Here is a 26537-nt window from a genome sequence, read left to right on the forward strand (position 1 = left end):
TGTGAGCTCGCACCTCTCAAGCAGGACTCTTTACCTCTATTTCCTCCATGTGGAGAATCAGGACAATGATATTGGTGCCTAATGGGACCTCTGACTCTGGGGTCCTCTAGTGTGAATAAAAAGGCTGATGTTCTGCCTCTTACCCTGAGTTGAAATTCCCCTTGAGTGGGTCACCCTGGAGTAGGTTCACATAATGCAGTTAACATCTGTGATGCTTAGTGCTTAGTAGGTGCTCACTTAGCTGCCCGTTGTGGCGCTGTGTTGGAGTGTCATCGGCACCCCTCAGAAGGTAGTGTCAGACCCGGGAGGGGAACCAGGCAAGCTGGCTGCAGAGCTCTGAGTGCCGAGGCAGCAACCTCTGAACTTTGTGGAGGGAAGGGTTGGAAAGTGCTGGGAGCAACTGTGGAGCCTGGAGTTTGGCCAGGAAAGTGGGGATTAGGCAGGATGCGGTACAGGCTGCAGCCACCTCTGGGCCAACCTTGTAGTCCCTCCATGTCCACGGGGGCCACTTGTTCCCCAGCCAAGGCCCACCAAGGGGAAGATGCGCATCCACTGCCTGGAGAATGTGGACAAGGCCCTGCAGTTCCTCAAGGAGCAGCGCGTGCACCTGGAGAACATGGGCTCCCACGACATCGTGGATGGCAACCACCGCCTGGTCCTGGGCCTCATCTGGACCATCATCCTCCGCTTCCAGGTGGGTCTCGGCGGCTTCTCGGAGCTGGCCAGAGCTCAGGAACCTTACATGGCGGTGAACACTGTGGGAGGACAGTGCTCGTCAGAAGCAAACACCATCTTCGGTGTCGCCCCCTCAGTGCTGACGGCTGGGGCCGCTTCCAGGTCATGCTCTTTTGAGGGAGGAGACAGAAGTTAACTAGGAGCTGGGTTTCAATAGCTGGAAGATCTGCTTTATACGCCCTTTTATCTGCTCTTGTGTGTAACTTCTTGTTTTTTGGAAGAATTTGATTCAAAAATGGTACAGAAAATCTGCTTTTAACCAGACACTTTTCTCTCATCCTGAAATTCAAGGCCCAGATTATTGGTAAGGAAATTTAGAAAGGATGAGGAAAGGGAAACAGGACCTCACAGCCTCTGGCTTGCGGATGGGAAGGACGTAACCCAAGGAGGTGAGGGAAAGGAGGAAGACAGCGAAACAGCCCGCAGACCAAAGGCCTCATCCCACTGGTCCTGCATATCTGATCTTAGGTGTGCAAAAGATGAAACAGTAACACTAGCCTGGGGCCAGGCATTGCACACACCTCTAATCTCACACAGCACCCTGAGAGGCTGATGCAGGAGGTTTGCAAGTTCCAGCCTGTCTTACTTTTCTCATTGCTGGACAAAATAACCAACACCCAGAGTTAAGGGGGGAAAGGTTTATTTGGCTCAAAGTTCATGGAGGTTTCAGTGCATAATCAGCTAACTCCCAGGCAGGGTGGTTTGGCAGAGGGGCATCGCAGAGGAAAAACAGTTCATGGCGGGAGAAGGCAGCAAAGCAAGCAAGGGACAAGACAAGCCTCTTTCTGTTCCTTATATTGTATCCAGGCTACTGGGGTTAGGACAGTGCCAGAGCAATCAGTGGTCTGATTTAGTAATCACACACCCTTAATCCTAGCCCCTTAGTCCTAGCATCAAGCCACGAATCAGTCACACACTCTAGATTCAGCCACCTCTGAAAAAGCCCCACCTATGACTGCAGGAGGCTTTGTGGGGATGTCTTGGTTACTTTTCTCTCACTGCTGAGACAAAATACCTGATGCGCAAAATTAAGGAAAGAAAGATTTATTTAGCTCACAGTTTGTGGAGGTTTCAGTCCATAATCGGCTGGCTCCAAGGCAGGGTGGCTCATGGCAGAGGGCAGCAGTTCATGGCAGCAGAAAACAGCAAAAGCAGCAAGAGCAAAAGGGAGGAGCAGCAGAGAGCAAGGTTCTTTCCTTCCCTTATATTGTATGCATAATCCCAGCATTGGACCATGAATCAGTCACAAACTCTAGAAGTTAGCCCCATGACTGCATGAGTCTTTTAGGGGGACATGAAGACACAAACCATCACAGGGGACATCTAGACACAAGTTATAACACAGCCCAGCCTGGGCAACTTAGTAACTTAGCAAGGCCCATGTCTCAAAATTTTAGAAAGGTCTAGGGATAGGGGCTAGGGATTTAGCTCAGCGGCACAGCACCTGCCTGGCAAGCACAAGGTCATGAGTTCGATTCCCAGTACCAGGGGTGGGACCAGGGGGAAGGTCTAGGGATAGAGTGTAGTGTAAGGCCAGCTTCATTCCCCAGTACTGCAAAAACAAACCGAAACAAGGGCAACAAAACCCAGCACAACTGACAAGAAGGTAAAGGCAAGAGAAGCTGCTAATAAAAAATTACACCGTCCGATATTCACATCCTTCTACCACCTTGTGGGTAACGCCAGAGGAGGAACCAGGGCATCTTCCCATCCATTCTGGGCTTCCTGCTTGAGTGGTCTGATTAAAGCCCCCTCCTCTGGCGTGTGGAAGCGTCCCTATTTCCTGCTAGCTGACTGAGGCTGGGGCCCAAAGCTGCAGGGTGGGATTGCTGCAGGTGGCTCTATCGCTGCAGGTGGCTCTATCGCTGCAGGCGGATGGCCGCGGAGGAGAAGACAGAGGGAGGCAAGAGGCAGAGTCAGGTGCACAGCTGATTTGCTTCTCTTTTCTGCCACCTGCAGATTCAGGACATTGTTGTCCAAACTCAGGAAGGCCGTGAGACACGCTCAGCCAAGGATGCTCTGCTGTTGTGGTGCCAGATGAAGACGGCAGGGTGTGTATGCCCTGGGAATCTGCCATAGCTGTGTTCCCCACCAGCCCCTCACTCCTTCCAGGGGCTGCTGTCCCCAAGACACACCTGACATCCTTGCTGAGTACATAGACAGGTGCAAGTGTGGCCTGGCCTGATTCTTTGAGGCCTGGACTGCAGGATTCTTTTCTGGAGCTGCCTCGGGTCAGACCGTGGGGTTGTCAGAGCACCACAGCTTGTGGGGGTGTCATTGTGTGCAGCCGCGGCACCCCCTTGTGTTAAAGCAGCTCCAGAAGGCACAGGCCTCTCTCTCCTGGTGACTCACTGAGGTCACACACATAAGCTTGTGACTGCAAAAGGATCTATTTCTTAGATCTTATATTTCTCTTGACTAGCTACCCCCATGTCAACGTCACCAACTTCACCTCCAGCTGGAAGGATGGCCTGGCCTTTAACGCCCTGATACACAAGCACCGGTATGAGGAGGGAGCGCCCCCTACTGTTGGGGTGTGAGGACGCATCGTGGGAATGTTGTCCCTTCCTAGTCTGCTTCTACCCTTGGCTCCCCTAGTGGCCCTGCTTCCTGTCAGTCACACCTGCTGCCACTTCCTCGCCCGCTGTGCTCCCAGCTGCCCGCTCTTCTCAGCTCCTCTCTCCCATTTCTCCTGCCTGTCCCCCTCCCTGCATCTGCCCAGCGTCCTTGCTTCCTGCTGGGGCTGCCCTGGAGGTGAGGCTGCCTCAACCCCGCCTTTTTAACAGCACGGCTTCATCTGCAGGCCTGACCTCATCGACTTTGACAAGTTGAAGGACTCCAATGCCCGGCACAACCTGGAGCACGCATTTGACGTGGCCGAGCGCCAGCTAGGCATCATCCCGCTCCTCGACCCCGAAGGTGGGCGCACCCCTCCCTGTCCTGGAGGGCGCTGGGTGGGTGGGGCTCCTAGTGCTTGGTCCAGGGCTGTGTGCCGGGCCTGCTCTTCCATTCCACTTGGACTCGGGGCCTTGCCTGGCCTGTGTGAGAGTCCTTGGAGTCTGGGGTCCCCTCTTCTTTCTCCTTTTGCAATTTGTGGTCCTCGTAGGGATTTCACCACCATCTAAAATCACGGGCCTTCTGCCCCCCGTTCTTGTCCCTGTGCTTAGCACATGGTCCCTGTAGTTGAGCTTCCTGCTGCAGGAACGGGGCCAAGCCCTTGGAGCATGATTTTTCTGGCTTCCGGGCTGGTGCTGAGAAGGTGCCCTCCCCGCTTACAGATGTCTTCACAGAAAACCCTGATGAGAAATCCATCATCACCTACGTGGTGGCATTTTACCACTACTTCTCCAAGATGAAGGTGCTGGCGGTGGAGGGCAAGCGCGTCGGCAAGGTACAGAGCCGTGTCATCGGCGCAGCATCCCCGTCCTGTGTTTACCGTAGTGAGGCCTTGACCGAGAGGCCCCTCACCAACCCGGGAGCTTCAGGCCCAGGCCCCCAGCTGCATGAGGGTTACAAAACACCTGCCCCCATCTTCCTTTAGCGCTCTTGAGCTAGCTCTGAAGCGGGACTGTGTCTGCCCTACAAGGCGCTGCAGCCTGCAAATCTGGGGCTTCCGCCTGGAAACCTGTGTTGCCAGCCTCCCTGCAGGAACTACTCAGGGCCCTCATTTGTTGTGTTTCTTGTGGCTCCAGGCCTCTCAGGCTCCCAGCTTAAACCAGAAAGCCACGCCTCTGTACAGAGCCTCTTTCTTGACTGCTTTCCCCACCTGGGTCTTAGCGCCTCAGAGCTAGGGACCATTTCTTATCACTGTTGTGTGCATAGCACATAGCAAAGACAGTGCCTGGCAGCCCGCCGTTCCTAATGAACATTACTTCTTTACCTTTTTGAGACCGGGTTTCATTATGCAGTTCAGGCTGCCCTTGAGCTCACTTTGTGGCCCAGGCTGGCCTCATACTCACAGTGATCCTCCTGCCTCAGCCTCCTGAGTGCTGGAATTACAGGCATGCACCACCACGCTTGGCCTGAACATTTTAAAATAAATGAAAACCCTAGCCGCTCTAGAGGCAGGTGTCCTACTGTAGCAAGCATATCAATAATAGGGTTCAACCGCTCCTGAACCCCAGACTGGCCAGTTCCCTGCTAACTACCAGTGCAAGGAGAGTGTTTCACTCACTTTCGGGCCACCTCTTCTGCCTTAGCAATAGTCAGGGCCTTGGGACAAACCCAGCCTAGAACATTCCAGGGTTTGGGAGATGGGAGCCCCGTTTCAGAGCACCTCAGCGGTGGTCCTCATGGGTGGTCTCCTTGGCGGCATTACCCTTGGGGTGAGAGTGAGTAACGGGGAGATTCCTTAGGTCATCGACCACGCCATCGAGACTGAGAAGATGATTGAGAAGTACAGCGAGCTGGCCTCGGACCTGCTCACGTGGATCGAGCAGACCATCGTCGTCCTGAATAGCCGCAAGTTTGCCAACTCGCTGGCTGGCGTCCAGCAGCAGCTGCAGGCCTTCAGCACCTACCGCACCGTGGAGAAGCCGCCCAAGTAAGGGCCCCGGCTCCCGGGAGGGTGGTGGTCAGGGGCCAAGAAGCCTTCTGCCTTCCTGAGCTCGGGGCCTTATCAAGGTGTCCACAAGGCTCTCCTCAAGGCCGGAGAGCTCCACGTCTGTCACCGACTTCGTGCCCCTTGGGCCATCAGCTTGTAGGAAACAGGTATTGATGAAAACCCTGACTCAGAGCCAGCCCTCTGAGGAGTGGCAGAGGAGTGGCAGTCTTCTGAGTCTCTCTCATCTGCGCCCTCAGCAGCAGGTTTTTTTTCTGGTGTTGACTTCTGTATCCTCAGCCCTTGAGCTCTGTGTGAAGCCGAGTGCTCATCAAGTACATCTGTCTTTTTCTCTCCCATCTGTCACTGCTCATGAGCAGAGCACTAAGCCTGCTTCCTAGATCTCTGCAAAGCCCTACCACATGTGCACACATAATGCAGGCACACAGGTATGCACACACATAACTATGCATGTGCATGTGTCCACATGCGACCACGCACACATAACAATGGGAACATGTAGTATACCTGCAACTACACGCATGCATAGGCATGTACATACAATTATGCAGGCACACATGTACAGTCACATGCATATATGCACATGCACAGACAGTGCACACATACAATTATGTAGACACAGCCATGCACATACATGCATGTATTTACAAACATGCGCACACACAAATGTGCACACACACATACACCTATGAAGCATTCTAGCTTCTCTGCTGTTAGCCTGTCCTGCTGTCCTACAAGAGGTTTGCAGTTCACTGGTGGCCTCCTCGGCCTTGCTCCTCCTGTCTCATCTCCCGCACTCTCCCTTCACGACTGAAGTGGGGAAACATGAGACTCCAAGACTAGAGTGTACTATTAACAAGTGTCTGGATTCTAGTCTGACACTCACCTACTTTTAAAGTCCTAAATTCAGCCAGGCGTGGTGGCACATGCCTATAATCGCAGCACTCGGGAGGCTGAGGCAGGAGGATCACTGCGAGTTGAAGACCAGCCTGAGCTACAAAGTGAGCTCAAGGCCAGCTCGAACTGCATAGCAAGACCCTGTCTCAAAAAGACAAAAAATTAGAAAATAAAAATAGAGTCCTAAATTCAGTACAGATTCTGCCTCCCGCGTGTCTACTCAGCACTGCACACAGGGATGTTACCTCTCGGCGGTGTAGGCAGGACAGCACTTCAGGGCCTCACTCACCTGAGCATCCGTGAGAGCTGAGGTGTTTGGCCAGGCTTGCAGTGGAAACTTTGCTCCAGGCCAATCCTCGTTCGCCAAGTCAAGGATGTAGGAGTGGGCAGATTCTTGAGATCGTGAAGACATGTGAGAGCGCCAGTCACCGAAAGCTTGGACTCCACCCGGTGGACAGCCATCCTCTGCCAGTTCTCATCTGCTGTCCCCACAGACCTCGCCGAGCCCCCTTTCCTGATCCATTGGAAACACCTGGCTCAGAGGACCTGCCGGAGACCTAGCTCATTAGGACTGGGGTGAAGGTTGCTTTCAGTGCAGTATATTGTCAGGTAGACAGTGCTGCTTCTAAGGCTTTATTGACTGAATCGGTTAAAAAAAGAAACTGTCTGAAGAGCTAGTCGGAAGCTTTTATCACTGGCAGAACAGAGAGGAGTCTCTTTGTATTGACTGGTGAAACCTGATGTTTACAGGAGTTACCGGAGTACTCCTATTAGCTATTCCCTGGTGGAAGCAAATGGTAGATGCTGTGGTAGCCATGATTTACATCATAAAGACCCAAGCCCTTAGTAGATCTCTGTGCGGGAGAATAATAGACATTGTAACAGGTAAGTAGACCTACAATTTCCTCTTTATTTTCTCCATTTTTAAAGAAAATGTTTTGATCACCAGGATTCAAGGTATCAGCATTCTGCATTGACTTCAGCAAGCAATTTGGCTGTGGGGATCATGACACCAGTCTCTCTACTCCTGTTTATCCGACAGGTTTCAGGAGAAGGGGAATCTGGAAGTTCTACTTTTTACCATCCAGTCCCGGATGCGAGCCAACAATCAGAAAGTGTACACACCGCACGATGGGAAACTAGTCTCTGACATCAACCGGGTACAGTGACGTTTTCCCTTACATGTTGTGGCGGGTTGAAGGAGTTCCTGATACGACCGTGAAGAGCATCCACTGGGCACTTTCTTTGGGGTTATTGGTTACATACCAGCTATTTTGGGGGTTATTCTAGGGGTCAGTCTCCACCCACTATCCTTTAGCCCCACCCCCGGTTCAGATGCTGAGTCCATTCTTCAGAGCCAATTTCATTGTGTATCCTCTGTGAAACCTTGGTTTGTCTTTGAATCTGGAGTATTACTTACCACAGAAGGGAAGCGCCCTGTGACACTTCTGAGGTTTGGAGACTTAACCCTACCTGGAAGTTCTACTAGCATAGAGGTAGGGTTAAGTCAGTAAAAACGTCCTGAGCAGCCAGAGAGCAAGAAACAGTATATAAGGCCTAAAGTCTGAGGCAGGTCTGGCAGATGAGGGAACCCAGAAGTCATGACCTGTACTCCTTGGCATTTTGGCCCAGCCATGAAACCAAAGGGCTGTTCCTGAGCACTGGTCTGCCAGCTTCCTCACCCATGAGCAACCGGATCTACCTCCATTCCTGAAGTAGCTCAGTGTCTGGTGAAAGAGATGGGATCCCAAGCTGGTGAAAGAGATGGGATCCCAAGCTGAGGGATTCCCACACGCCCCAGGAGTGCTCCTTCTGCCCCATGCAGGCCTGGGAGAGCCTGGAGGAGGCTGAGTACCAGCGGGAACTGGCCCTGAGGAGCGAGCTCATCCGCCAGGAGAAGCTGGAGCAGCTGGCCCGGCGCTTTGACCGGAAGGCCGCCATGAGAGAGACGTGGCTCAGTGAGAACCAGCGCCTTGTGACGCAGGTAACGGGGACACACCTGAGGACGGAAAGAGAGGGGAGGTACTTCAGTGCCCCCAGCTCTCAGCTGGGCTGGAGCCCACACTGGAGTCTCACAGCAGCCAATAGACCTCTCTTCCTTGGTGCCAGCTCCCTGTGATCAGCCGGATCAAGACTTCTATTGAAGGAAGAACCCCTGGGGGTTTCTTAAGTCTGTCTTTTTTGGTGCTGAGAATTGAATCCAGTGCTTCATGCGTGCTACTAAGCTACCCCAGTCTCATTTTTAGGAAAGAGCCTGCCAGTCCAGAACTGCCCCCTGACGTTGTCTTATGTGGGCCACTAACATCAATAAAAGTGGGAGGTGGAGTCACCATTACATGATGGTTCTCCAGGGAGAAGGTGAATCAGGCCAGGCTGTCTGTCAAATGTGCCCCTTTGCCTCTGGCCTCCAGGCCTGGGATGCGTTTCACTAAGAACGGACCAAGGGCTGATCCTTCATCAGAGCATCTGTTCCCTCCTACTTAGAGCTTGGAATCAAATTAAATGCTGTCCAGAAAAGGAATAGCGAGATCCTGAGATCATTAGAGAGGGTACGCGCGCCCCAGACAGCGCGTGGGGAGACCATCTGCTGCAGCTGCATAGCTTCAAGGTCCAAGCAGCCCCTGAGCCTCAGAATCAGACTGGTCTAGGGGCTGGGGATTTAGCTCAGCGGCAAAGCGCCTGCCTGGCAAGCGCAAGGTCATGAGTTCGGTTCCCGGTACCGGAAAAACAACCAAAAAAAAAAGAATCAGACTGGTCTACTGAGGCAGGGTGGGGGTGCTGTGGGCTCTCCAAGAGCTCCGAAGGTAATAGCAGGGTTCAGGGAGAGGGAAAGACGGGGACATAAAAAGAATTAGGATGTGTTAGGTACCTGCGCCAATTCCGCCATGAGGAATGTAATCACTACGTACTGCAAACATGTACTATAAAAATTCTTTTAAAAGTGACAGTTTGGGACACAATGCTGCCAGTATGTGTGGTGCAGGGGTTCTTGTGAGACATTTAGTTTAGGGAACTTGGCTCTCATGAGATCAGCTGCTGAAAGAGCAGAAGCAACTCTTCCACAAGAACCTGCTTTCCCAGCCACGGGGAGGAGCCTGGGGCGTCCAGCTAAGCGACCTGCTTTTCTCCCTGGGGACAGGATAATTTCGGGTATGACCTGGCAGCGGTGGAGGCTGCCAAGAAGAAGCACGAGGCCATCGAGACGGACACTGCTTCCTACAAGGAGCGGGTGAAGGCCCTGGAGGACCTGGCCCAGGAGCTGGAGAAGGAGAATTACCATGACCAGAAGCGCATCCTGGCCCGCAAGGACAACATCCTGCGCCTGTGGAGCTACCTGCTGGAGCTGCTGCAGTCCCGGCGCCAGAGGCTCCAAGCCACCCTGGAGCTGCAGAAGCTCTTCCAGGACATGCTGCACAGCATCGACTGGATGGACGAGATCAAGGTGGGCGGGGGATGCTGCCCTCACGCCCCACCCCTTAGCACTCGCTGTGGGCCCCGAGAGCCCCGCAGTTCATGCCTGCGTCCTTAGATCCTCTCCCGACAGCCATGTCCCTGAGGCCCAGCGGAGAACTGAGTCAGGATGGTGTCGGACTGCACTGTCTGTCTGCCGCTCGGTTCACTCTCCATCCAGCAAATGTCACCAATGCAGGTCCAGAGTGTCCTCAGTGACCTAGTGATTTTGTGCTCATGGTGATACAGGGGCCAACCTGCAGGGCCTGGGAGAGATGCACATTAATCAGGAGCCTGGAGAATCAGGCTCTAAGTAATTACAGTTTCACACTGGTTGGCATCCAGATCTCTCAGCACAGGGCAACCCGAGAAACCTGATGCACGCTCTCCCTCTGCCGCAGTGGTTTCAACCAGGGACACACATCAGCATGACCGTGCAGCTCTCCACAAATGCGCATGCCCAGCCCCAGGCCTTGAGACAGATGTAGTAGAGGAGTGTGGGTGGGGCTTGAGCTCCTGTAGGCGTCCTGAGAGAGTCCAGCGGGCACCCCCAGTAGGAGCTCTTGCTTGCAGCTGCTTCCTCCTGAGCTGCAGCCCAACTCCCTTGACTCAGATACCTGGCCATGGGGATCTCTTCTTTCACACCCCTTCATTCCCGCTCCTGTGTCCTTTGCCAGGCTCTCCTCTTGTCAGCCGAGTTTGGGAAGCACCTGCTGGAGGCTGAGGATTTGCTCCAGAAGCACAAGTTGATGGAAGCTGACATCGCCATCCAAGGGGACAAGGTGAAGGCCATCACCGCGGCCACCCTGCCGTTCATTGAGAGCACAGGTGAGGCCCAGAGTGGCTCCTGTCAAGGCCTCTGATGCCAGAGCCCTGTTCTCTGGCCCAGCGCCCCTCCTAGGGGCTACCTCCTGCAACTGCCTTTGGAATTCTGCTCCTTTTATCAACCGAGTGATGGTGCCCCAAGCAGGAGGGATGGCAAGGTTCTGCAGAGAACAGGCAGCCACTCTGGTGATCTGCAGTTAGAGGGGTTCTTTATAAGCACCAAGCAAATATCATCTGGCTCTCATTCTGTTTATGGTTCCGGTTACACTGAGACAGTTTGTTTCTGGTTTCTGGTCTTGAATAGGAGACCTCACTAAATTTGTACAGTATGTGAGAGCTTTTTTATTTTTTTTTTCTGAGAGCTTTTTAAAGAGGATGTTGCTGGGGATATAACTCAGTGGCACAGCACCTGCCTGACAAGTACAAGGTCCTGAGTTTAATTCCTGGCACCAAAAAAAAAAAAAAGAAAGAATGTCACATTGTGCATTTCTACTGAGAGTTGACTCAACTCTGAATCTCCCTTGTTCCTGAGGATTAGTGGGAACCAGTGTTAAAGAATCTGGCCTGCCCTCAGCAACTAGGGTCCATGCTTCCAACCCCCACGCCCCAGGGAGACGGCAGCCTTGAGACTGTACAGTTCTAACCTGGCAGTGGATCTGAAACTTGTCCATAAAGGAAGCCTTTCCCATTCTGTATCGTCCTTCTTCCTGTTCTTCCAGGGTACCAGCCTTGCGATCCCCAGGTCATCAAGGACCGAGTCAGCCACCTGCAGCAGTGCTTTGAGGAGCTGAGTGACATGGCGGCCGGGCGGAAGGCGCAGCTGGAGCAATCAAAGCGGCTCTGGAAGTTCTTCTGGGAGATGGATGAAGCTGAGAGCTGGATCAAGGAGAAGGAGCAGATCTACTCCTCCCTGGACTACGGCAAGGACCTGACCAGCGTGCTCATCTTGCAGCGCAAGCACAAGGCCTTTGAGGACGAGCTCCGAGGGCTGGATGCCCACCTGGGGCAGATCTTCCAGGAAGCCGAGGGCATGATTGCACGCAAGCAGTTTGGGTACCCTCAGATCGAGGCCCGCATGAAGGAGGTGTTGGCCCAGTGGGACCAGCTGAAGGAGCTGGCTGCCTTTCGGGAGAAGAACCTCCGGGATGCGGAGAACTTCTTCCAGTTCCACGGTGATGCGGATGACTTGAAGGCCTGGCTACAAGATGCCCACCGGCTACTCTCAGGTGAGGATGTGGGCCAGGATGAAGGGGCCACGCGGGCCCTGGAGAAGAAGCACAGGGACTTTCTGGAGGAGCTGGAGGAGAGCCGTGGGGTGATGGAGCACTTGGAGCAACAGGCCCGGGGCTTCCCTGAAGAGTTCCGGGATTCCCCGGATGTGACCAATCGGCTGCAGGCCCTCCAAGAGCTCTACCAGCGGGTGGTGGCCCAGGCAGACTTGCGTAGACAAAGGCTACAGGAAGCTCTGGACCTGTACACGGTATTTGGGGAGTCGGACGCCTGCCAGCTGTGGATGAGGGAGAAGGAGAAGTGGCTGGCCCAGATGGACATTCCAGACACCTTGGAGGACCTGGACGTTGTACAGCACAGGTCAGAGTGGCTCAGCCTCTCCTTGCCTCCCCTCCCAGGTCTGAGTCCCGCCTCTCACTGCTAGCTCAGAAGGGGTCTCTCTGAGAGGGCACGGGATGTCCTTTCTTGCAAAATCAAGGTATCAAGAGTCATGAGTTCCGCTCTGCCTCTGCGGCCTTGGGTACTTCCCCCGTGGAGGCCTTGGGTTCCTCAAACGTAAGGGATTTTCTAGTCCAATTAGTTTTTTCTCAGCAGCATCTCAGTGAGTCCTGTGTGGAACCCCAGGCAGTGCAGAGGAAAGGTGCAGCTGCTGTGGATGTGGTGGGGGTGAGAGGCTGGAACGCCACCGGCTCTGGTTTCCTACGTTTCCTATGGCTGTCCCTAAGCCACACAGAGACCAGTTTGTAAACCACCAGTCTCCACGGCCACCCTGCCTTGCAGGTGTCTGATGCCATCAGCACCCAGACAGGAAGGTGTGCTCGGGCTGCACAGAGCCGGAGATCGAGGAGGAGCAGAGGAGTAGTGTCCATCTCGCCCCACTGTGATGCTGGACAGTGGGTCCTGGACTCTTCCCCCCGGAAGGGTCAGCCTTCATAACCACATACCCTCCGCAGCTCTTCCTTCCCCTACCCAGGAATGCAGCGCCTGGCTGGGCAGACTAGGATATCAGGGTAGTGGAATGAGGGCTTTAGGGGTAGCAGCTGAGGCAGTAAGAGTGTGGCAGGTGGTCTTTACCTACCCAGGTAAACCTCTCTCTCCCTTCATCCTTTGTGTGTGTGTGTGTGTGTGTGTGTGTGTGTGTGTGTGTGCGCGCGCGCGTGCGAGTCTTTTTGAAACAGGGTCTCGCTATGCAGTTCAGGCTGGCCTTGAGCTCACCTTGTAGCCCAGGCTGGTCTGGAACTCACAAGATCCTCCTGCCTCAGCCTCCCGAGTGCTGGGATTACAGGCGTGCACCACCACGCCCAGCTTGGATCTGTGTTAAGCCTTCATCCTTCTCTATGGAGCCAGAAGCCTGTGTAGTCCCTCACAGCTCTCTCCTGACCCCGCCCAGGAAATGCTGCCCCATGGCGTTGGACCCATGAGCCAGGAAACGGTGCGGCAGCACCTCTGCCCCTTCCCTCACCTGGACACATGCAGTCAGGAGTGGAAGGAGAAAGCAGAACTCAGAAGCTGCCTGGAGACTGGGGCCCCTGGCGGTCAGGGGTCCGCCACCACCTCACTGTCTTCATTCTCTCTGTCCGAATCAGGTTCGACATCCTCGACCAGGAGATGAAGACTTTGGAGGCTCAGATCAACGGCGTGAACCTCGCTGCCAACAACCTGATGGAGAGCGGCCACCCCCGCAGCAGAGAAGTGAAGACGTACCAGGACAGCCTGAACACCAGGTGGGGCGTGGGCGGGGCTGGAGGCTGGGGAGATTTTCTCCCCGCACCCTAAATTCAGGCTACCTGCCAAGCAGCGCCACGTGTGTACCCCAGAGTATCCCAGCCGTGGTCTCGTTCCTAGTACTGGGGCTGCCGCAGCGCGCAGGAGAATCGGTGCGGAGGGCAGCAGGGTTAGTGGCCGAGAGGGAGGGAGGGAGCTCGGAGCGCCGGGGGAGGGGAGGTCTGCACCGTGCGTGAGGGGGCGGCGAGTGCGCTATGGCCAGACCAGGCTCCGAGATACTCGGCAGCGTTTCCCTGGACAGTCTTGGGCAGGGGAACGTGCTCTCTGAGAGCTTTTAAGTACTGTCCATGAAAGAATGCTCCCGCCTGCGCCAAAATGCTCCGCGGATAATAAGGCTGGCTTGAGTGAAGAGGAGACTTAACAGGGAGCCTTGAGCAAGCTTCATGGTCAAAACAAAACGCAGCCCCTGAGGAGCCTTTGAGAGAGGTGGCTCTCAGTACGGGCGTAATTGCCCGTTAGCTCCTGGAGGATCTTTGAGGACAGAGCCTGTGTCCTGTTTTCATCCTGGGCCCACACAATGCGCGCGTGAGTGTGTGTGGTGTGTGTGTGTGTGTGTGTGTGTGTGTGTGTCTGCTCTGCCCGGGGCAATCTGGGAGGTGGGCTTAGGGACCACTGGGGGGGAGGGGATGGACCACCACAGTGGAGGTGCCCCAAGGGCCTAAGAGGAGCCGGGTGGGGCGGGGGATTTAAGGAAGGCACTTCAAAGCCACTAGAATGGGGCCAATTACCTCAGCCTCAAAGGACAGACACTGCCGTGCAGGAAGCTCCCTTGTAAATCTGCTGTTATCCGGAGAGGTGGGGGTGCCTCTGCACTCTTCTTTATGCTGGTAGGAAATGAGAGTCTGAGGTACGTGTGTGAGACAGAGATAGACAGACAGAGACAGACAGGGACAGGGGGAAACAAATTCAGAGGAGGTATTAAAATTAGAGAAACTCCCAGACAGGAAGAACTTGTCAGCTTTGGAGTAAGTATAGTCAGAGAATATCAGTCCTTACAGACCTCTACGCTGTGCCCCATCCCAAGTAAAAACCAGCAAGGTGCCTGATATTCTTAGGTGAGAAAAAATTGGAGGCATGAAATGCTCAGATGGTTCTGCCGCGTCTGAGAGGTGAGAGGCACCTCAGCCGCCCGTCCCATTTCAGGACAACTCTTCCGGTGACAGCATTTGGTCTCCTGTTGAGTGGAATTCTGCTTCCTTGGAGTCCGTACACATTCATTCTGGCTCTGTGCCTTAGAAACATCAGAACTTCTCCTGACTCACGTATAGCCCTTCAAATATTGTTTAGAACAGCTGTCATTCGACATCTCAGTCCCAGTCCTCTCACCTGCCTCCACTCCTCCCTGCCCGCGTACTTCTCTGGCTCCAAGCCCTGCCCAGCCTTTAGCCGGCCCAGGCTGATCTCCTTCCCTGCCCCCCAGGGGGAAACTCATTTTCCCTCCCTTGCACTGGTTTTGAGCTTCACACCCTACCTTGTATCATACAGTGGACCCTCGAGTTAGGACCAGCCTGACATACAAACAACTTGGGCTGTGACTGGAAATTTTAGTTTTAATTTACAACCAAAGTCTTGAGTTATGACCCGAATGCTGGCCACGTGTGCTTCCAGATGGCCTCAGACACAGCTGTAACCCTTAAAGAGTTCTGGAAGGGACATTACAGCATCCTTTCCTGTATGGGTGGAGAAATCCCCTGCTGATGTCTCTCTAAGGACACTGAGATCTGCCTGCATGCAGGAGAGAGACTTTGAAGGCTGCAGAGAGGAGCCTGAGCTTTCAATTGACAACCTGAGTTGCAACCAGCCCCCCGGGAATGAATTGAGTTCACCAGTCAAGGGTCCCCTGTAATTACAGCCCTGTACTGCTTAATGACAGGACTGCGTTCTCAGAAATGACTCACTAGGCGATTTCCTCAGGAGTATATAAGGTAACCTGAGAGGGGAGTCAGCTGTGTTCTTAGGCTGTGTGGAAAATGTGTACAGTACAGCGTATCGCTCTGAGAGCCAGGACAAACAAAACAACACGAGAATAGGCTGGAGGTGTAGCAGCTCAGTAGCAGAGTGCGCTTCACACACGCAAGGTCCTGGATTCGTTCCCGAGGGGAAGAGAGATGTTAAATCAAGGACAAGGGCACACGGTGCAATGAGGAGACATTGTAAACATGAGCTGTGTGAGACTGCTGCCAGGTAGTGCAGCGTATGGTTTTATAGTAAGCTCATTTTTGTAAGGAGGAGTGTACACTACAGTAACAGCAGACTAGCGTACGTACGTGAACCAGCAATAGCGGCGCGCAGTGTCACAGGCCAGCACACTTGCGTGTGCTGTACTTTTGTACACCGGGCAGCACTGTAGCTTTGGTGCACCAGCATTACCACGCACCTGTGAGCCGTGTGCTGCACGGTCACTACACAATGGCAACCCCGTTTCTAGGCCGCAGGAGTTTCCCGCCTGTGTGATGATCTCATGAGACCACTGTCGTGTGTGTGGTCCATCACGGACCAAAACCCCCTCTGCTGGTGCACAAAGGCACGTTTGTTTCCTGTCGGGAGATGAAGAGCCGTGTCTGTCATCCGCTGCCCGCAGAGCTCTGCACACCGAGCGCATTCCAGTCTGAGGTCCCCTTGCCTGGGATGTTCCTCATGCAGAGACTCGCGTGGCTGACTCCATCCTTTATTCAGGCCTCTGTCCACATGTCAGCTTAGGGAGCAGCCCTCAGCGACCACGCCCTTGAAAGAAGCGCCTTCCTCCTGCTCACCAGCCCTCAGCCTTTGTCCTGCTTCTCTGCTTTCCTCTTCCTTGTGCTTCTCACCACTTGGTGGAGTATAGATGCCCCAGGTCGTCTCTGTCCACTTGAGAGACGGCAGAGACGTTGCTCTGTTCTTTGCAAAACCCCCAGTGCCCAGGTCACCGCCCAGCCCGAGGCGTGTGATAGTTGCACGGCAGATGTCTGGGGAATGAGTGACCAGGGCCCAAACTCAAATGTTTCTGCTAGCTCAGTGCATGAGTCCCCAATGCTTGTTGAACGTGTGATCGTCCTTCTCGGTGTGCATTCCAGTGAACGAGCATTTCTCTGAAAATCCTGGGCCCCGGACCAAACTGCATGCTTGCAGTTGCCCGACGGGACTCACTGGGGTGACTGTGCCACCTTCCCCCTCTCCGGGACAGCGCCGTGTAAGAGGAAAGGGTGGGGTTGCGGGGCAGACCAGACCCAAACTGAGACGTCCCCTGTGTGGCCTTTCTACCGAAGGGCCTGGAAAGTCACCTCCAGGGCTCTTGCCTCGGACACAGCCGGACCCTCTGGCGGGAGAACCTCGCTGTCAGTTCTCGAGTGTTTCAGACCAGCCTGGTCTCCTCACATACAGCCTCAGAGCCGCGTCTGTACACCAGGCGCGACTTCCCAGAGTGCAGGGACTTCACAGCCCAGGAGAAAAGCCAAGAAGGCCTCAGGCTCCCTCTCTGTGTCTCCTGGTCTGCTGGTCCCTCCCTCTGTGTCCCTCTCCCTGCAGACTTGTTCACCCTGGGAGGGCCGCAGCACACCCCGCCCGGTCCCTCTGACCAGTCCCTGCGCCTCCACTGGGGTACAAAGATGAGTGAGGCGCTCAGCGTCTCAGCATCCTGTCCTTCAGTAGCTGCCCCAGTGAGTGCCCTGGAGTATCGCCCCACGCCCTCCATGAAACCCGCCACCCCCTCCTCACAGTGCCCTTGTCCTCCCCGCATGCACACAGTCCTTTGTACGACAGTTACTTTGGGTTGTCTTAATTTCTCTCTAAATTGTACACTCCATAGGAAGATCTACTGTAGTCAGGATTTTCCCCAAAGTCGAACGTAATGCCTCAGGCCCTGTGGGTGTTCAGGAGAGACGGTTTCACCTAGTGAAGGAGCAGTCAGTGTCCTCGCGCGCGCGTGCTTCTGTGTTAGAGCAGCGCAGAGCGAGCAAGCCGGGCCGGAAGGAGGTGTCCCTGTGGTCTGGCCTGGCTGACGGGCAGCTCTTTCAAAGAGGCTTATTGTGTGCTGCAGACCCAGCCCAGCCCCCAGGGATATGTCCCAACCGTTTAGAGATGAGGGCCCAAGCTTCGGCTCAAAACCTGCTTCTTTACGGCAGAGAGCCAGTTCTGCAATTAAACCTGAATGCTGAGGTTTTAGTATATAAAAACAACTCAATCATTAACATCTTTGGTCTTCAAAGGAAAACACAATAACACACATGCCATAGGTTCCCCACCACTGGTGGCTTCAGAGCAGCCCTACAGCTGAGGGTTAAGATTATGTTACCTATGTTAATTATAAACCCAGATTTCCTCTCTCTCCTCTTATTACCAGGCTTCTTTTCTTTTAGACCCAAAGTGATTTTTTTCAGGCCCTACAGTACTTTGTACTTGGCCTTGGGCATTTGCAGTGTTCCTCTAAGGCAGCTGGGGGGCCCTTCTGTCCTGAGTGTTCTTGAAGTTAAAAAATGTGTGCTTTCTAGTTATTTCCAACATTTCTAAAATGCCGGGGAAATTATATACAGATGCTCCTTGACTTTAGATGGACTTACACTCTGCTAAGCCCATTGTCAGTTGATGATATCCTAAGTAGAAAAGGCATTTATGGCTGGACATAGCGCTAGTAGCACTAGTTCCACCTACTTGGAGGCTGAGGCAGGGGGATCACTTGAGCCTAGTTCAAAACCAGTCTATGTGTCTTGGTTACTTTTCTCTCATTGCTGAGACAAAATACCTGATGCCCAAAATTAAGGAAAGAAAGGTTTATTTAGCTCTCTGTTTGTGGAGGTTTCAGTTCATACTTGGCTGGCTCCAAGGCAGGGTGGCCCATGGCAGAGGGCAACTGTTCATGGCAGCGGAAAACAGCAAAAGCAACAAGAGCAAAAAGGGAGGAACGGCAGAGAGCAAGGTTCTTTCCCTCCCTTATGTTGTATGCAAACTACCTGCCCCAAGGGCAGGTGTAGCATTCACACCCATAATCCCAGCATTGGACTAATCAAAAATCCAGAAACCTGTCCTGTGACTGCATGAGGATTTGGGGAGGACATGCAAATACAAACCATAACACTGTGCAACATTAGTGAGACCCCCAACTTTTAAAAAGTACATTTACTACACTTCACCCACCAAACACCCTCGGTTAACAACATGGCACACCTGTCTACCCTGGGGACCTCGTGGCTGGCTGGGAGCTGCAGTCTGCTGCTACTGCCAGCTTCGCCAGAGCATCATAGCTTGTACTGCTAGAGGAAGACTGAAATGTAAAGTACAGTTTCTAAGACTGCATATTGCTTTTGCACCACTAAACAGCCAAACTATCATAAATCCAAGATTGCTGGTATTTGCCTGAACTCCAGCTACACACTCAGCCTTTGCTATCATGTTCCCATACGTGTGTCTGGGATCACATCACCGTTTGCCTCCTGCTGGGCAGGAGATCTATTCCTCGGTTAGATGTGTCTTGAGTGAAACTAGGCAAACAAATTTTGCTCACCCATAGTTTGCTAGGTAGAAAATTTCTTTCAGCACACAAGGGCTGCAGGGGAGATGCAGGGGGAATCTGGGAGGGGCCTTGCGGCAGAGCTAAGGAACAAGCTGTCTCTGGTCCCTCCGGGACCTCACCCTCCTCTGGCAGGTGGCAGGCCTTCCAGGACTTGGTATCACAGCGGAGGGAGGCAGTGAACTCAGCCCTCCGGGTGAACAACTACTGCGTGGACTGCGAAGAGACCGGCAAGTGGATAACGGACAAGACGGCAGTCGTGGAGTCTATAAAGGACCTGGGGCAGGACCTGGCAGGCATCATCACCATCCAGAGGAAGTTGTCAGGGTTGGAACGTGACGTTGCGGCCATCCAGGACCGAGTAGGGACCTTGAAGCGTGAGTCAGAGCAGCTGATGGAGTCGCACCCTGAGCAGAAGGATGACATTGGCCAGCGATATGCAGGTGTTGAGAAGCTGTGGGAAACCTTGCAAGAGGCCCTGAAGGACCAGGAGGCCTCCCTAGGCGAAGCCAGCAAGCTGCAGGGCTTCCTGCAGAATCTGGATGACTTCCAGGCCTGGCTGTCCATGGCACAGAAGGCTGTGGCCTCTGAGGACATGCCCGAGTCACTCCCAGAGGCCGAGCAGCTCCTGCAGCAGCACGCGGCCCTCAAGGATGAGATTGACGGTCACCAGGAAAGCTACCAGCAGATCCGGGCCTCTGGGGAGAAGGTGATCGAGCAGTTCCTACAGCAGCACGCAGCCATCAAGCAGGAGATCGACAGTCACCAAGAGGGTTACCAGCCGCCCGCAGCCTCTGGGGAGGAGGCGACCGAAGCCCACAAGTACCCGGAGTATCAGCTCCTGGGCCAGCGGCTGGAGGGCCTGGGTACTGGCTGGGATGCCCTGTGCCGGATGTGGGAGAGTCGTGGCCACTCTCTCAGGCAATGCCGTGGCTTCCAGGAGTTCCAGAAGGATGCCAAGCAGGCTGAAGCCATCCTCAGCAACCAGGTACGCAGGGATGGCAAGGGGCTCCTGGGGCATCAGCTCTAGTGGCAAGTCTGACAGTGAGCTTCGGGGCTCTGGGAACAAGACAGGCTTTGGGCTCTTTGTAGTCACTAATGGGGGGAAATGACTTCTTTTTTCCTCACCTTGTGCCTTTTCGAGCCCTAAACTTTGTCTCGTTGTGGGGTGAATCAGAGGCTAGAGGAACGCCTGCTGCCCCAGCTGACTACCCTTCCATATAGCTTCAGACCGACCGCTCACCGGGTGCCCTGGGGTGGCGGTGGGGCCAGGCCGGGGGAGTGAAGTCCTCTAGGGGACACCGTTCATACCGTGTGACTCAGTGGGTGCCCTAAGCCTCCTTAGCTTGTCTTTATGGCTGGAAACTTGCTTCAACAGGAGTATACTCTGGCTCACGTGGAGCCCCCAGACTCCCTTGCAGCCGCAGAGGCTGGGATCCGGAAGTTTGAGGATTTCTTGACGTCTATGGAGAACAACAAGGACAAGGTCTTGAGTCCTGTGGACTCTGGAAACAAGCTGGTAGCTGAGGGGAACCTGTACGCGGACAAGATCAAGGAGAAGGTGCAGCTGATAGAAGACAGGTACTCTCTGCTCCGGGCACCCCTGGACCCCCCGCACCGTGGAGGGGCCGGGTGGGGGCTGGGCACGGTTGTGACTGGCAGTGGCTTCCTTCCAGGCACCAGAAGAACAACCAGAAGGCCCAGGAGGCCTCGGTTGCCCTGCAAGACAATCTGGAGCTACAGCACTTCCTCCAGAACTGCCAGGAGGTGAGTCCAGCGGGCGGGGCTGCTCTCCACGACCCTGGCTGGGAGCAAAGTGCTAGGGGTGGCGGCTCACGGGGATTCTGTCTCACCAGAGTGTGGGATTTCATGGGCGGGATACTCAGTCCTTTTAGTTCACCCTGGAACTCTTCAGTTCTGCAGTTCCTTTGCCCGCTTCAAACCTGAAAAGTCACTCTTGGATTTTCCAAGTCAAGGACAGCGTTTCTCAAAGAGTTATCTGAACGCTCTCTCTGCTGGAATCTGCCAGGGGCTGGGCAGGCCTGGCTTCAAGGGCGTGTAACCTTTGCGTTCATCCACATCGGAGCCGCCCTTGGTTTAATGCCTTGCTGTTGCCATTTTGAAACCCACGTGTAGTGCATTTGCCGCGTCTTCATGTCGCTTCAGGCCCTGCACATTGTGGATCCAGACTTGGCCCTGGGTAGAGCGGATTTCTGTGAATCAGAACCTTAAGGAGTGAGATGCAGGAAGAGGCATTTTAAACAAGCCTCCCAGTTGGAGAACTGCTGGCTTAGGAGGCGCTTGCTCCTCTAGGGCCCATTGCAGAGGGACAGGCTTTAGTCTGCCCTCTGGGTCACTGCATCGGCAGGGGTTTTCCCTGCTTTCCTCTTTTGCCCTTTCCTCCCAGCCTAGGTGATTTTGTTCTCATCCACCTCTGCCCTGGCACACGCCAGGCTTGCTACAGTGCCAGGACCTCTTAAGAGCATCAGAAGTTATCATACTTCTTCCGTCCTCGTTAATTCTAGGCTCTGTCCCTGACCTCTTCCTCCAATAATACTTTTCTTTTGCTTATTAATGATTTCTCCCCCTACCACCAAAGGATAGGTTCAGGTATCCACTCAGTAAAATGTCACTGACTTCCTACACTATGCCAGGCCCTGTCCTAGGTGGTGGAAATACAGAGAGAAGAATAAATTTTTCTTGGTCTCACACCACACACTTTCTAGTGAGGTAGACCCACTTGCACCCACATTGTGGCCCTGGCCTGATGCTGGGACCTAGGGATCTAGAGATGGATATTTGTCCTCTACACACACACACACACACACACACACACACACACATGCATGCATGCACACAAGCACACACACACCCTCAGCCTTCTTCTGCAGCCAGGAGTAGAACCAGGCACCATCAGCCTCACCCTTCCTCCCGCAGCTCACTCTCTGGATCAATGACAAGCTGCTGACATCTCTGGACGTCTCCTACGATGAAACACGCAACCTTCACAACAAATGGCTGAAGCACCAGGCTTTTCTGGCCGAGCTGGCCTCGCACCAAGGGTGGCTTGAGAACATCGACGCGGTGAGTAGCACACGTCGGGGCTGCCGCGCCTGCTGCTGAGGACGCTCTGTGACCGGGGCTGCCCCCGCGGACACTGAACCAAAACTTGCTGGGTGGTGTAGGACTCAGCAGGGAAAAAACTTGTCTAAATCATTAAGACCACAGAGCTCCTGAGATTGCCAGTCTGGTTTTATTTTAGTCTGATTGGAGCTGGTGCCTCTGCTGGGTCATCCGTGTCTGGGGACAGTCCAGGACACTGAGGATACTTCAACTAGACCCAAAGCCAAGATAGCAGTTATTTCTGTTTAGGTCCATTGTCCTGTCCAGGGCCGGGAAAGGACATGAGATACGCAGAGAGGCCCAGGGAGCCACCAGGGAGCAGCGAGTCCTTTGCCACCCTCCTTGGTGGGGACCGGGGGACCCCTCTCCAGCGGGCCTGCACAATGGCTGGCGTTAGGTCTGGGGCCCACGTCCCTTAGCTCTCCCTGCTGCGGCCGTCCAGCAAGAAACAGGCCCAGGGCCCACAGGAGACCAAGCCCCATAATGAGTGAGGGTGCAGCTCCGAGCCGGACAGACTCCTGAGCCTCCCCGGGCCGCGACTTCCTCCTCCCTGCAGATGAGGAGAATGGCGCTTACCCAATGGGGTTATGAGCGCTAAATACTTGAAGACAGATAAAGCACTTTGGAGAGCACTCGGCAACTGTGAGGGCCTCAGTAAATAGTGACTGCTGTTAGCATTGTATGTTCCAGGCCCAGGTCCTATCACACTGTGCACACCCCAAAGCGATACATTTGTACAGGTGAAACCCCCGCTAAGGCATGCTCGGCAGCTAGAGATCCTGAAGCTTAGCGCGGAACCCGAGGCACTCCACGTGTCCAGCACCTGGGTGGATCTTGAATCTTTGTTTTTTCAGTACCAGCTGCAGCCCCCCATCCTGTGGTCTCCCTGAGTCATTCGCCTCCAATGCTGCTCTCCCTGCAGATAATTCCAGGGGTTCAGAGTATTTGGTGGAGCTGCACCAAGTGCTGTGCGGTCCTTTGCGTTCCTGACCTCCCCTTGGGCAGCCTTCACCCAGAGCAGGGCTGCTCCAGGCCTTGGAGGGTGAGCTGTGCTCCTTCCCCTACAGGAAGGGAAGCAGCTGATGGAGGAGAAGCCCTGGTTCAAGATCAGGGTGTGCGACAGGCTGGACGCCTTGCACCGGCTCTGGGATGAGCTGCAGGACACCACCAAGAAGGCGACCCAAGAGCTCTCAAAGGCCAGGAGCTCTGACCTGCGCTTGCAGACGGAAGCTGACCTCAACAAGTGGATCAGCGCCATGGAGGACCAGCTGCGATCAGATGACCTGGGCAAGGACCTGACCAGTGTCAACCGGATGTTGGCTAAATTGAAGGCATGTGAGCAGACTGTAGGCTCAGAGTATTAGACGAGCAGGGACCTTGGGCACAAACCTGATGCCCTGAAGTAAACACTCTTGTTCCTCTTAGCAGCACTTGCTTTGTTGTGCAAAAGTGTCTCCTGGTTCATAATCCATTTCCTCCCCCTTTTGCAGTGGGCAGGACAAGGATCCAGTGAAAGGTTGCCTGGGAGATATAAGATAAGCTCTGAAAAGAGGCGGCCTCCAGGGAGGTTTCCCGGAGGAGGCTGAGCTCATGCCGGGCCATAGAGGATGGCTGGGAGGCAGTTGGATGAACAGCCAGAAGGGGCTGCCGGGGTGCCAGAGCCAGTACTAACGCTGTCCCCTTGTGTCTCAGCGAGTGGAGGACCAAGTGTACGTGCGTAAGGAGGAGCTGGAGGAGCTGTTCGGATCGTTGGAAGAAGAAGCAGACCTGAGTGTCGAGAAGCGGTTCTTGGACCTCCTGGAACCACTGGGGAGGAGGAGGAAGCAGCTGGAATTATCCAGAGCCAAGCTGCAGATCAGCCGGGACCTAGAGGATGAGACGGTGCGTGGGCTGCAGCCGCCAGCTGCCGTCAGGGTAGCCGGCTGCTGTCCAGAAGGGTTCTTGGCGGCAGCGGATGACCGGTCATCTTACCCTTTATCTCCTGGGGTTGCTGCGGGGATTGCATTAAGTAGAAGAACAAAGCTGGTGCTTTTTGAGTGGCAACTCACTGATCACCTGCTAGTACTGATGGCGCTAAGCGTGGATTGGAGGGTCAGATGGACTTGGGTTTATCTATGTTAGTATGTTAGTTCCCCATCGTGAGAGCAGGAGCAGGTTTTTTGGAACCTGTGCGAAGTATCACAACGCCCCCATCTATAAAATGGGGGCAAGGCCCCGGTGGGTGGGGTCTTGGGAGGGAGCAGGGAGACACTGCCCGCAGCCCTCTGTCTGGCCACCTCAGGAAAGGGTGGCCATGATTGTCATCAGTTCTCCCCTGGTCTCTGTAGCTCTGGGTGGAGGAGAGGCTGCCGCTGGCCCAGTCAGCAGACTGTGGTGCTAATCTGCAGACCGTGCAGCTATTCATGAAGAAGAACCAGGTGAGTCCTGCGCCACCAACCCGGCCTTCGGGCCTGGACCCGGGGGTCCTCCCAGCCGTGCTCTGTGGGAGGCCAGAAACAGCAGGTTATTGCTCCTGTCGGTAGCTTTGGGGTATTTGAAGTCCCGCTGCACAAGGGCAGGCTTTGGTGATTGCGGAGAGAATTCTGGGAGGATTAAAGAGGAGGGTGGAACTGTGGTTCTCCGGATTCAGGGGCATTCTTCGTCACCCTGGATTCACTGGCCTCCCCAAGAGGATGCCAACCATTCCTGGTTTCTGTCCCAAACACTGCCTTGGCCCTCTCCCAGGGCTGAGATTGGCATGTGTGGACCTCGGGGCCCATAGACCCTTTGGTCACGTGAGGATATCATGGGGCTCAAACACCACCAGAAAGCTACTGAACGTGGACTCTGAGCACTAGGAGGGACGTCACCTGTTTCATCGATCTGAGGCCAGACGGGGAGTAGCTAAGGCCCTGGTCTGAATCCTGGGACAAGCAGACGTCAGACACTCGCTTTGCCGGGGCTGTGGGGGGGAGCCTGGACCCTCAAGGAGGCCAGCTGTGTGGGGTCACAGTGGCTTCATCCCTCATCCTGCCTGGTCAGCTCTCTGGGTCAGCAAGGAGAGCCTGGGAACCTAGACCCAGATCAGAGCGGTGGGTCCCAGGTGCCATGTCAGAACTGCACGGGAAAGAAACTAGCATGTCAGAATTCTCTCCCTGGGAAAGAAAAGGAATTGCAGCTCCATGGCACACACCACTCCCTCCCTCCAGAGTGGCCGCAGCAAATGCAGCTCACAGGACCCGCGGAGCCCAGCAATGGGCAGAGGCCTGCGCCAGACTCAAAGTGGTTTCTTCAAAGCTCCCTTGCACCCTTAGCTTCCAGTTAACCTGATCTAGTCACAAAGGCTCCCACAGCCACTTGCAGAGAGCTGGGCTAGAAGCTAAGATCTGGGTTTAGTTAAGGCCACAAGCTGCAGTGAAAGGACAGGGCCAGTAGGAGAGAGTGGCCTTGAGGCCTCACTTGTCTGAATTGTAAAATGAGGCAGCGCCTGTCTTTCCAACACTAGAGACTTCTGCTTCTGTCGAGCCTCAGTAAGTTCCAGTGCTCAAAGGTTTCCAGCTCCCCTGGCTGGCAGCTGCTATTCTAGGAAAGGAGCACATCAAATAAGGATGGGGCTGCCCTCATCAAGAAGGAAAAATAACCTCTTGGGAAAGCGCAGGCGCCCCAGCGGAGATTATTTTAGGCTACCCTGGCTAAGCATAAAGCTAGCTGCCTTTCCTCCTGACAACCCTCCGTCCAATAAGCGTTCACCCAGGGGGCTTGTGGAATGCAGCTGACCGGACTCCAGCCCAGGTCCAGCACCGAGTCAGCTTTGGGGCGGAGCCTGGTCCTCGGCATCCCTGACAAGCTCCTGCAGCCTGGGCGATTCTGATGCTGCTCTGAGGACCACCACTCTGTCGGCTCCCATTGCAGTCAGAACAAATTCTGCAAGGTGTCATGGGGCTCGTTCTCATACCTGGCTGCATGTTAAAATCACCAGGGGAGCTTTGAGATCACAGATGCCCCTCTCTCACCTCAGATCAGAGTTAGGATCTCCAGGAATGGAGCTGGGCAGTATCCATTCTGGCAGAGGGTTATTCAGAGTTAAGAACTACTGCCTTGCCTGCTCTGGCTCCCGCCTGCCTCTAAACCACATCTTTTTTTTCAGTTTTAATTATTAGTAGTACATATTTATGTTACATAATGATTACATTCTTTGTGGAGAGTTGTTACGTCGACAGAATACATCTTTTTTTTTTTTTTTTTTTGTCTCTTTTGAGACAGGGTTTCGCTGTGCATTTCAGGCTGGCCTTGAGCTCACCTTGTAGCCCAGGCTGACCTTGAACTCACAACAATCCTCCTGTCTCAGCCTCCGAATGCTGGGATTACAGGTGTGCACCACCACGCTGGCCTTTACAGAATTCATCTTAATTCTTTCTTTCATCCCTCTTTCTCTCCCCTCCCCACTCGTTCCACCTCTTGATCCCCTTC

General features: G+C 54.3%; 1 protein-coding gene across 4 annotated transcripts in view; it reads left to right on the forward strand.

The window, feature by feature from the left end:
• Positions 1–26537, forward strand: part of Sptb (spectrin, beta, erythrocytic) — a 156224-nt gene that overhangs the window by 102163 nt on the left and 27524 nt on the right. For all 4 annotated transcript variants that reach the window (XM_005399117.2, XM_013521956.1, XM_013521954.1 and 1 more), the window contains 19 exons: positions 521–694; positions 2695–2786; positions 3158–3238; positions 3539–3654; positions 4014–4126; positions 5091–5278; positions 7236–7353; positions 8019–8177; positions 9333–9635; positions 10321–10471; positions 11188–12058; positions 13285–13422; positions 19101–19953; positions 20344–20546; positions 20642–20732; positions 21903–22049; positions 23156–23419; positions 23781–23969; positions 24416–24505. In XM_005399117.2, the coding sequence (XP_005399174.1) occupies positions 521–694; positions 2695–2786; positions 3158–3238; positions 3539–3654; positions 4014–4126; positions 5091–5278; positions 7236–7353; positions 8019–8177; positions 9333–9635; positions 10321–10471; positions 11188–12058; positions 13285–13422; positions 19101–19953; positions 20344–20546; positions 20642–20732; positions 21903–22049; positions 23156–23419; positions 23781–23969; positions 24416–24505 (4341 nt within the window). The remainder of the gene's footprint in view (positions 1–520; positions 695–2694; positions 2787–3157; positions 3239–3538; positions 3655–4013; positions 4127–5090; positions 5279–7235; positions 7354–8018; positions 8178–9332; positions 9636–10320; positions 10472–11187; positions 12059–13284; positions 13423–19100; positions 19954–20343; positions 20547–20641; positions 20733–21902; positions 22050–23155; positions 23420–23780; positions 23970–24415; positions 24506–26537) is intronic.

The sequence above is a fragment of the Chinchilla lanigera genome, unplaced genomic scaffold (assembly GCF_000276665.1).
Source record: "Chinchilla lanigera isolate Chin_1 unplaced genomic scaffold, ChiLan1.0 scaffold00065, whole genome shotgun sequence".
Lineage (NCBI taxonomy): Eukaryota > Metazoa > Chordata > Mammalia > Rodentia > Chinchillidae > Chinchilla > Chinchilla lanigera.